The sequence below is a fragment of the Lathamus discolor genome, chromosome 16, assembly GCF_037157495.1.
Source record: "Lathamus discolor isolate bLatDis1 chromosome 16, bLatDis1.hap1, whole genome shotgun sequence".
Taxonomy (NCBI): Eukaryota; Metazoa; Chordata; class Aves; order Psittaciformes; family Psittacidae; genus Lathamus; species Lathamus discolor.
Window position 1 is genome coordinate 7585121 of NC_088899.1, and position 11567 is coordinate 7596687.

General features: G+C 46.4%; 1 protein-coding gene across 1 annotated transcript; it reads right to left on the reverse strand.

The window, feature by feature from the left end:
* Window positions 1–649: 649 nt before the first annotated feature.
* LOC136022815 (transcription factor HES-5-like) lies at window positions 650–6528 on the reverse strand. Its single transcript, XM_065696604.1, has 3 exons — window positions 2213–6528; window positions 1857–2037; window positions 650–1733 (listed from the first exon to the last, which is right to left on the reverse strand). The coding sequence occupies exons 1-3, from the start codon at window positions 2456–2458 to the stop codon at window positions 1492–1494; spliced, it is 669 nt and encodes a 222-aa protein (XP_065552676.1). The 5' UTR covers window positions 2459–6528; the 3' UTR covers window positions 650–1491.
* Between the last annotated feature and the right edge of the window lie 5039 nt (window positions 6529–11567).

Here is an 11567-nt window from a genome sequence, read left to right on the forward strand (position 1 = left end):
GGCACACCTCCCGCAGACTCTGATTTGGTGCTCGAGGAGCCCTAATTCAGGTAGGTGCAACAGCAGCAAAAGGCCCTGTCCAGGTTTGTGTGTCCCCACCAGGGTAGCACTCACCCCTCCACCTCTGCAGGAGCTCTACCACCGCTGCTCCATGCTGCTCGGAGAGCTGCAGCTTTGTGGGACACTTTATTCACACCTCTGAGCTCTCAAGAGAAGAAACTGTGGGAAGGCATTAAAGGATACAAAGCACTGCAGTGATTGAGTCTGCTTCCTCTCAGTCTGAGGTGCAAAAAGGTGTGAAAGGAGGACTCAGATTCCAGCCACTACCTGCAGGGAAATTGGATGGCTGGTTCGAGGCCTCACTGTGACAAGGTTTTGTGTGGATAGGAGAGGCAGTGATTAAGGAAATGCTCAGTATGATTCAGCTGAATCTGTGTGACAGTAGCACTTGCTTTACTCTTGGGGTACGCACGTGATGGGAGACATGAGAATATATAGATGAGAATACAAACTCCTGCTGCTGTACAAAAAGACCCAGCTCTTTAGAAGACTTACATGTCAGACTGTTTCAGGGGTGCAGGTGGCTGCATACCCCTCAGAGAGAGAGAACCCAGACAGCAGTTGCACACAAATGCATTTTATTGCTCTCTACAAACACAGAGACGCATACACAGTATGCAGGTAGCCGTAGGGCTGTCCCACTTGTGGGAGAAACACTATCCACCATGAATTAAACCACTCAATACAGACAAAAATCATTATTATAATGAAAATGCTAGAAAAAGCATAGCTTACACACAAAATGTATAACATTGACAAATCAAGCCTTTTACCCACTACCTTTTCTTTAACGTAAAGCAGTAACATCCTCTTTTTCTAAACTGAAAAAAGCAGCAAAGTAGTAGAAATATTCCACATAGTTTCCTAGTTTCTGTCCTTTGTATACTAGGATTATGAAAGGGCCATGGGGGAAAAATCCAAAACCAAATCAAACCCATCGTTGATTCTGTACAAGTTATAAGCAAACAGAGGGAAACTGATTTTAATCAACTGTGCATGAACAAAAGGGCAGTAAATTTATCCTCCGGGGTGACCAAGCAAACAATTGTTGCTGGTCAAGCCAGAGCAGAGCTGATGCCTCATAACAAGCAATATGAGAGAAATCTCTCCTACAGCAATTCGTGTCCATCACAACTGTAACACTTACAAAACACCCCCCTTCATTTTGAAGGCATTCACCCCTGGCTGGCAGCACGCTGTGTACTGTTACCAGCAGTGTCTACACAGCTCCAGGACCACGCAACAGAATGCCTGAACTTTTGCCAAAGGATCCCAAAGTCAAAAGTATGCCATTCTGTGCACAGATAAATAAAATACATGGGGAAATAACATTCCCTACAGAAGAGAGGATCGGAGCTGGACTATCAGATGCAGTCAGATCCTTCCTCTGGACTGTAAAAGGCAAAGGTCCACGAAATAAGGACTCCTGGACTACCAGGGCCTCCAGAGGGTGCTGGCATCTTTTGGAGATGCTGGCTTCAGGGTGCTGGGGTTCCGGGGGGAAAAGGTGACCTCCGTGGCAGCCGAATGGCTCTTCTGGAAGTGGCTTAAAAGTTTGGTCTGTGTTTCAGTTCGGACTTTGTGAAGAGAGAGGAAATGGAAAGCTTCTTGCAAACACCTGGAATAGCCCTCTCTGAAGTCAAACTGAGAGCTCTTATGGAAGGGTCCTGCAGCTAGAGAAGGGAAGAAAAGAGGGGAAGAAAGAATAGATTAGAGCAGTTGTTCGTGGCTAGTGGTTCATAAAACTGTCACAGGTCTGCAGTAAGCTGGAGACTGAAACAAAATTCAGTACTCACCTTTCACCTGCAGCTGGCTCTGCTGCTTCAGGTAGCTGACAGCCATCTCCAGGATGTCGGCTTTCTCCAGCTTGGAGTTGGGCTGGTGTCTCTGGAACTCCTTCTCCAGCAGCAGTTTCAGCTGCTCAATGCTGCTGTTAATCCGGTCACGACGCATTTTCTCCACCACCGGCTTCCTCAGCTGTAAAAAGCAAAGGAAAAGAGACCTGTTATTGGAAGGATCCTCTCACTGCCTTTCACAGCATCTTTGCTGCCCATCACTGCTCCTAAACAATGTGGACCAGTTTCTCAGGTGGTTTAAACCGCTCTGAGAACAGCTGAGAGCACGGCTAAAGCCTTGCTGTGCCGGGACTTACTTTGTTTTTCTCCTTCGATGTCAGCAGGTTGTCAGGTTCCATGAAAACAGTGCTGGGAGCCATCTGTCCTGGGAAAGGAGGGACGGTCTCAAAGTGGAAGTCCAGGAGAAGCGTGTGGCTGGAGGCTGGCTCTGCCTGGTATTTATACTGTACAACCTCTTCAAGAGTCTGTGGGTCTCTGGCTTGGTGGTGTTTCCCACACTCCACAGCCAATCCGGGAGACGGGCAGCACAATAGGAGAAGCATCTATTCTTGCATGCTCCATTGCCACTGAATAGCCTGGGGATAATGACCTTCTCCCAGATGAGCAGGTGGGGAGTGCGTGGTACGTGAAAGGCTGCGATCAGAATTACGTGTCAGAAGCTGGGAAAGAGCTGGCCTTCAATGGGAAAAGGCTGCTGACTAATGCCGCGGATCAACAGCATTCCCAGCGCAGCCTGGGGCTCACACGGTGCAGGAAGGAGCAGGTCAGCTGCCGGTGGCGGGAAAGGATGCTCACAGGACAGGCACATGCTGGAGCACGCACCCAGGCACACGCACACACCAGCACGTTCTGCCTGCCCGGGGAAAGAGCAGGAGCTCTGGAATTCCACCCGCCCAGGGCCAGCCGCTCTCCCGCAGGGACTGCGACACCAGTCCTGCCCATGTGAAACAGAAAACAGCTCACTATTTTGATTTAGGCCATGCACAAAGGAAAACTGAGTGCAAAAGGAGTCTGTATGGCCCATAAACTTGTTAGAAATCAAATTCCCGATTCCTTGTTACTCTCCACTGGGCCAATTTCTATACTGAGATGCACAATCCCTGTTCAGGAGGTTCCTGCAACAGGAAGAGTTAACACTCTTGCTATTTGTATCCTATAAACGCACAGTGGAGATGTATGATGGAAAATGTGAACCAGATCTGCATGCATTTTACCTGCCTTCCGCCCATGCAAGCACTGCCTTCTTTTGTGAGCTCTAAAAGAAGGACACGGCAGTGGTGTTTTCTGCATCCCCTGGACACCCACCCTGGACAGTGTGGAGCAAGGCTGGCAGCGATGTTGCCCTGTTACACCACAAGCAGGGTGCAGTGGGCAGGCAGCAGCACTAACCCCATGTCTAGAACCACACATTCTGGTCCCAGATTTACTCCAAATGGGCTACGTGACCTAACCAGTTTAACGCTTTTGTCTGTGAGCATTGATATTTCCCTCTCTAAGATTCAGTACAGGTGTAACAATAATAATAGTAATAATAGTAGTAATAAATTAGTGTCAAGTAATGTTAGGGCTTGTGTTTGGGGATCTCTTACTGTAGTAAGTAATTACCGTTTGTATTTACATCAATACATGTGCATTTATGTATATAGTAACATGTGTGTGTGGTCACACATCCTTTAATGTGAATACGGACACGGACACATTTCTCTCTCCCTCTGCAACTTATTATTCGTAAGACCAGGTAAGGTTTAAATGACCTCTTCCAGGATCTGCTTTTCCATCCCTATTGTACTGCTCTTGAATAGGCTCCTTCTTTTCGTACAGAGCAGCAGCTGTTGAGCTTGGAGTCTTTTATGTCAAGTTGTGGGAAAGCTTTTGTGACACCATTTCACATGTTCTCCTCAAAGCTTGTGCATTATCTCTGAGCCCATGTAATGCCACCTCTGAAACCAGTCTTTCGCTCTGTGTACCCCTCTTGGGGAGATTCTCTGAAACAGAAACTCCTGAGTAGTAACTCATTTCTTGAGCTCGTTAATCAAGTGCATGAAGAAGAAATGTGCCAGTCCCGTGATCAGCAGGGCCCACTGGCACTTTTACAAGAGAGTTTCTGGTTCCCAGATTAACTCACGAATAAGCAGCTACAAGAACAGCAATGATTTCCCCTTCCAGTACAAGTCACACTAACAGGCACTCCAGGTTTAGTCCAACAGAGCTGCTTTAAGTCTCAGATGCCTTCCCTGCAATTGTCCACAGCACACAACAAGAAGTCTAATTCTCAGGAATCTGAGCATTATTGCATTCCTGTATCATAGGACTTTTATCTGGGGGGGAGGACTAACTTTCCGTGATAAAGCTGTAGTAGAGCTGATGCATGATTTGAGTGACTTGGTCTGGCTTTGGCTTTCTTCTGTCACAGCTGCGGGCTCTGGCTGGCTCTGGGGTTTGCCCAGTGGTCCTGTAGATGTGCAGGAGGGCGAGAAGAGCCCAGCGTAGCAGCTGCTGCAGCCCCTCAGTCGCTGCCGAGTAGGCTGAGCCCATCACCTCCTACATATCTGCCACCGCTCACTCTGCCTGGGAGCTCTGCACCAGGATTTTACACACAAACCTCTTATTTCTCTACTCAGCACCCAGGGGATTCCTGAGTTAACTCCACTGGAATAGTCATGCTAGACTGAAATAAACACAGTTAAAATAGCTTTTTATTTTCTCTTTGGTTTCACAGTCTGTGACGCGAAAAATGAGCCAATTACTGACTATCTTGGAAGAGTTACTCAGATTAGATGCTCAATTACCCAAAATAGATGTTCTGCTTCTCCTTTGGTTGAAAATCCTAAAGGAAACTGTTAACAAATTCTTCCCCATTATAAAGTTAGCAGAGTCAGTGGACTTTACACTAAGGATAATGAATTCTGAATTACACACCTTCTACTATAGTTCCAAATATACACAATATTGCACAGAAAACTTAATAGGATCCCAAGATACTGGATCTGGATGACATATTTGAACTATGGCATTAGCAAATAGCCTCCTGCCAGAATCTCTGCAGGATGTCAGCTCTTTAGGAAGACTTAAAGATGCTGCTGCTTTCCCAAGTCTTGAGAGATGCTCATTACTCCTGTTGCTTCTCTCCCGATATGTGCTGCCCAGATGGCCTTTTGGGAGCAGGGTTTCCCACTGAACACAATGCAGAGGCAAGCACCGTTGCTAATGTGGTTTGTAGTCAGGCACACTTCCTTTGTGACAGGAATGACTATAGTTAAGAAATGGTGTGGGAAACTCAGAAGTACACAAACTTCCATAGCCTTATGTTAGTAAGTCATGCATAAAGCTAAAAAGCTTGGGAGCAGGGACAGAGCAAAGCTTTAGAATAGAGAGTGGGAAAGACAGCAAGAGGAGACTCAATTAGTGTCGAGTCCTAGTGACCATCCTGAGGTGACAAACAGAATGGGTCCAACCCTACAGGCCTTACTTGGGTCCTCACTGAAACCAGCAGGAACTTGGGACTCCATGAGGAGTGGAGCAGGCTGCTGGATTCAGCCTGCAGCTTTTGTACCTCCAGAGCTACCTCCCGACCTCCTGTAAACTGGTCTAAACACAAATTCCCTCTGCACCTCCCGTGGAGTTCATCAAAATCCTAACCAGCAAAAGCTGAGCCTGGATTTTCACCTGCCAAATACCAGCACCAGAATCTGGGCTAGTGTTTCCCATTTCTTTCATCCAAGCAACAGAGAATAGTTTAGAAGCATTAATGAAGATAAAGGCTTTTCCAGAGCATTCCTGGTATAAAATCTGATCTAATTTTCTTAAAGCCAAGCCCAGCTCATATAGAGTTAGGGAAAAAATGCCCTATTTGTTGTGATGTGCCACAATGGTTGCCATCATATTTGGGCAGGTCAGCCTTAGATATAAAGAACAGCAAGACAGGTACTGAGCAACATGAGGTACGGGTGCTCTGACACTTGGGAGCAAAGTCTTGGTGTTTGTCAGTGCCTCTCCTCATGGAGAGTTCTACCAAAAACCCAGCTATTCTGCTGGGTGAAGCTGAGCTGAGGCATTGCCTCACCTGCAGCAGAGCATCTCCAAATTGGCAGGAGGAAATCAGTCCTGTGTTTAATTCCCACACAGCAAACAGCAATTCAGATTAACACACCCAGGCCATTAAGGATTGGAAAAGCTTCCGTATCTGTTTGCAGCAGTTTGAATAAGCATACATCAGTTTGACTAATATCCAGGGTCTGTGTTTGCCAGGACAGACTAAAGAAACCTGGGGAAATAAAGAAGCAAACAAAGTATGTGGCCCAGAAGTCTTCATGTGGGCTGAAGCCACCTCTGCCACCTTCACTGGGACAATTTTCTCTGGCCTTACTGGTGGATGAATAGGATTCTGCTGCTGCACTTCCATTCCCTGTCATTTTCTCCTAGCTCTTTCCTTGCTCTGCTGCTTGTTTGAGCCTGTGCAATTGCTGTTTGCCTGCAGAGTTTCCTTCACTTCTTCCTTTTTATTCAGGGTCCATCTTCCCTTCATGCAGGTTTTATAATCTGATTTTTCGTTCTGTCACTCTTTTCCCTCTGTCTGTCACAGGCAGATGTGGCTGGAGGACAGCAGTGTCCCACAGCCCCACAAACTCTGTGAGTTTGGAGTTCCTTCCAGTTTCCCACACTGCTCTTCTATTCACTGCATTCAGGCAGAGGATAAAGGAAGTGTGCCATGCTACAAGCTGAATTAGAAATGGTGTTTGACTTCCCTTTGTACTTCACAGAAACCTTGCTCTGGGCAGACCATCTGCATAGCACTCACTGTGGAGAAAACCATTGATCAAGGCCTGTCAGCCCAGCTGGGGGAACTTGGGAAAGTAATTCCTTGTGCCACTTCAGTTCTTTAGGGCTTAACATCTGGCTGGAGGGGGAGGCGACAGTTGATGGTTTAACAGTCTTGCTTCCTTTCATGTTTGGGATGCTGTTTTGATCCCCTGATAAGCCTTTCTGAAATCCTGATTTTAATAACATGGAAAGCATCCAGAAGACTAAGAATAATGCACTGGCTTTGCATTTTCGAAGTGCTTTACAAATACCAGCTAATGAATTCTCAGCAACCTCCTCTGTGAGATGACGATGTATTATTAGCAGTGTTTTACAAACGAAGAAAAATGAGGCAGACAGGGGAACCCCCAAATTTCAGTATTTCCAATAGCCTACTGGGTGCAGTGCTCCCATTGCAAGTGGCTGTTTGAGACATCTGGTTTACAATGATGTGCAGCATCCACTTTCCTTTTAATCAGCTTTGGCATCTCTGAAAGGAGCCAACTCCCCAGCTTGTGGCAGAATGTGGATTACCAGTCTGGACCACACTCGCAGCCAGGCACCACCTAGATAAGCAGATGCCAAAGTTCTCCTTTGTACGTAAGTTCAGCAGCGGGTTTTGAAAATGCTATTTAGTACAATTTAAGCCCATGAAATGACTGAAAAAGAAGATGCACTCAAATCCTTGGTCAGTAAATACACAATGATCTACTCAACAGAAAATAACTTGATCTCTGCAGAAAGTAAACTGAGTTTTAACTTGTTTGTTCATGTTACTACCCAAACCTCAGGCTTAGCAGCTGTCCTTAGTCCTTGTGCACATCTGTCTGTCAGCACCATTGAATTCTGATCAGCTGCCTCCCAGTGGTTATGGTTATTCTGTGATTGGAGCTCTGAAGAGGGGAGGTTGCAGTGTGCCCTGAATTACATGAACTCTGAGTTTATTAGGGAATTTCAGGCCCAAGACTCTTGGCTTGAATAAAACCAGTGACTCAGAAATGAGGAAGGAGCCATACTGGTCCAAGGTAGGTAACAATCAGATGAGGCTCAGGGGATGCCAGGCAAGCCTGTCACTATTATCTCCCCTCTCCACTACTGCCCTAGCTAGAGCTGAGAGATTCAGTATCTGACACACGCAGACAAGATCAATTGCTGCTTCTGTAACAGAAGAGGTGATGGTGCTCCTATCTGGCACAAACACCCCATTCCCATCTTGTCAATGACAGTGAGTGGTTCCTGGGGCCAGACCTTGGGAACTACACTCCCAACTCTCAACCTGCTATTCTCTCTGCAGGATGCCTTCTCCTTGCCAAAATGCTTGGCAGCACTAGCTGGTAAGTCTTGTGATTTTTATCATGAGACACACAATACTTACGGCCTTCATTAAGACTTCATGTCCAAGCCTCATGGTTCTATAAAGAAAATTAAAGGCATCAACCTGAACAAAGTCCAAATGCTCAATATTCAACAAGTAAGTTAAAAAAGCATCATTATAGGGCATGGTGTAGCTGAGTCCCCTGGTAAAAGCAGGAGAGAATATATTCTGTGGTTGGTTTATATAGGTTTTTGAAGGAGGAGGGTGGTAAACACATAACATGGTGGCTCCTGCAAAGCCTGCTCCCAGGGCAATGTGTTCCTTTGAGACATAATTGATTCCTGCCATCAGGCACCAGCCTGCTCTCCCCGAGGGTCAGCGCTTTCCCACATCCAACCCCATTATCCCACAGCCCATGCCTTTTGTACAACACACTCCAGCTATTCATGTGCAAAGCAGCTGTAATCCCCAGACCTTTCAGAGTCAATATACCAGGAAATAATAAATCCCTCTTGTGCACTGCTGAATATGCTGAGAGGTGACTTGTGGGAATTTCAGCTGGGCAGAAAAATAATAAATTCTCCTTAATTTTTAATTATTTGTAATACTCACTGTAGGAAGACCGTGTCAGTGGTGCATGACTATTCCTGGGTCACCCACACAAGCAGCAATAGAAATTGCTTTGGCCTCTAACAAATGCAGATCAAATTGTCTCATATGTTTCCTAATGATCAAAGTCCACTTGCCTTCACTTGGGCACCTGGGAATGGGAGTACATGGAGCATTCTGGATCTAAAGAAAACTAATTAAAAAAGGTTCAACCTGTGAAGAATGTACTTTACAGTAATAAAAGACCCCTTTCTGCCAGGGTTCTGGTGTCCAAAGGAGGCAAGACAATGCCACGCTAATGACATTTAATGAAATATTTTATACAGAAGTCTAACAACAACATAACCCTTTCCCCTGAAAGAGGCAGATTGTACTGCACTTCTACTCCATTGCTTCACTTTCCTTGTGCAAGTGGGAGAAGCTAATCCTGAATAGCAAGTTTCGCAGGATAATTTCTTTATATATTTCCTCCCATGCCAAGCAATTTTTTAAAGTACGTATTGTGTAGAATGCAATAGCACTGAAACGCCTGAGCAGAACATGGTGCACGTGTGGGCTGGAAGAAGGGGTTGTCATCTGGGACACCAAAGGAAGCAGTTGCTTGTAAATGGAAACCGCCAGAGGCTCTTTGGGGTTCACCTCAGGCAGCACCCTGCCTTTTCAAACCTTACCCAGAAACCTCCACAGAGCAAGTCATAAGAGTATGAGGATGATGAAGGGATGTGGTAATACTGCTGGGATTTGTGGTGCTATATTTCAGGAATCTAAAACACTAGGACATGCCCACCCAGCAGCAGTATGGTGTGTGGCACCAGATGAAGAGCCAACAGCTTCACCAAGCAGTCAAAGCTAATTATTTCCACGCAGATGTGCCAGCACTTAGTACCTGATGGGTATTCTCATTGCTACTATCTTCCTCAGGGATGCTGCCACTAGCCCATTACCTGTGAAAGGGAGACCAGAGCTAGCTTGGTCCTAAAAAGCCTTCTATTTTACCTGTGTAAGTAACCCTTTAGCAATCCTGGAGCTGGGAATCTATGGGCTGGCCTGAGGAAGAGACAAAAGCCAACTGCACGCAGGACAGACCTGCTGGTCCTGCTCTCCAGGCACCTGTGATGACAAGGGGTGTCCAAGCAAAAAAGTATCACTGCCAGGCTCCCAGCAGATGGAGGGAAAAGAAAATCCTCTGCAGGACAGCAAGAAGAGACCATCCTCTGAGTTTATAAGGCAGCCCAGTGCTGTCCCTTCTCCACTTTGCTCTCACAGATGCTGAGCAGTATCCCCGTGAGGATCACTTCAGCCCTGTCCCTACACCCAAAACAGACACAGGCCCAGCTCCTGATTCCAAAAGGTCTTTGAAAGAGTTTAGCAGTACCACTCCCATTTCCCAACAGAGCAAACTGAAGCAAGGTGAAGCAAACGGCAGCCCCCAGGCCAGCCAGTGCTGCTGCTGGGCTGGGTATTCCTGCCAGGCACCCCCTTGCTGCACCTCTGAGAAGCCCCTTCCTGCACAGTGAAACACGCGCTTTTCAGCCTCACTCGCTGCAAGAGCCATGTGAGTTCATTGCCTTGACAGAAGCACAGGCTCCACAAAGGGGTTATTAGCACCAGGCTCTGTGGGTTTGGATTTCCCTGCCTTTCCCATACTTTTCCTCTATTGATAACAGTTCTTGTTGGGACAATGGAAGTGTGCCTTGCAACTACTCATGACATTAGTGACGGTGCTTGAGCCTGAATAATTTAAAGGGAAAGAATCCAACTCCCAAAAGACCATCTGGCTATCAGTTATAATACAGCAATAAAGGTCAGGGCTGCTTCTCAGGAGTTGGGAGAAGGATGGTTTTTGACACTGAAGAGTCTCTTCAACTGGCTTGGTACATGCCTACCTACCAGCTCCTAGCTTCTGCCACCATTGCTCCCTTGCAAGGAAAGGGATAATGCAGGATACCAACTTCTGGAAGGAAAGCAAGCCAAAGAATACAGGAGGAAGGGCTACACCTTATTATAGCCAGCAAAAGCTAGGGCATGGTCTCTGAGCTGTATCTTATTTTGTATCATAATCCTTTGACTGCTTCAAAGTGTTCATGAGATGTCTTGTCTCCTGGCTTTCCCACAATGCAAGGAAAAGAAGGACTCCAAGGACAACATCTGCCCTCCACAATGAGCTAAGCCCATTCAGGCCCATACAATGAAAACCACGATGCTGCCTGGTTCAGCGACACCTCCCTCCTTCCTGTCAACTGCCCATTAAACTCAGTCTTCACTTCAGGATTTCCAAGTAAGAAATTGTCTTTGGCTTTCTCACCTCACTGCACACTTCCCTCCACCATTTCCATTCCAGGATTCCTAGCCGCACTCCCATGCACAAGCAGTGCACTGGGAAAAGATAAGCACACGTGTGCCTTGCGCACAACAAGCTGGACCCTCGGATGGCAGGATGCAGCACAGCTCTTCTCAGGTAGAGTCTGGGCTATTTTTGGTGCTGCCTCAAGGGTTGTAGCCAGGCAGCATTTGTCTCATAAGACAAAGTAAGGACTTACTTAAAATGTCCACCTAAAATGTCATTCTTTTTCTTGCCTTTACCACAAAAGAAATAATGTTTGCTTAATTTTCATTGAAATATTAATGTAAATGCAAGCAAGCAAGCTATCTCCTTTTCTAGATAAGTTTACACAGGGAGGCAGCTATGGTCTCTGAGATCTCATGTTTGCTCTCTGAGATCTCAAACTGTGGCAGGTCCTGTCTGCAGTGGGACAGTGTCTGCAGTGCAATGCTCCTTGGTCAGATGGGAACAGAGCATACCAGAAATCTCAGGCACTAAATCCCATTCACGACGCACCTCGGACTTCCCAAGGCCTAAGGCATCTGAATTGAATCTGATGCTACTCTTTAGCTCATCTTAACCATCATTCTTGTAAACGTCTGTA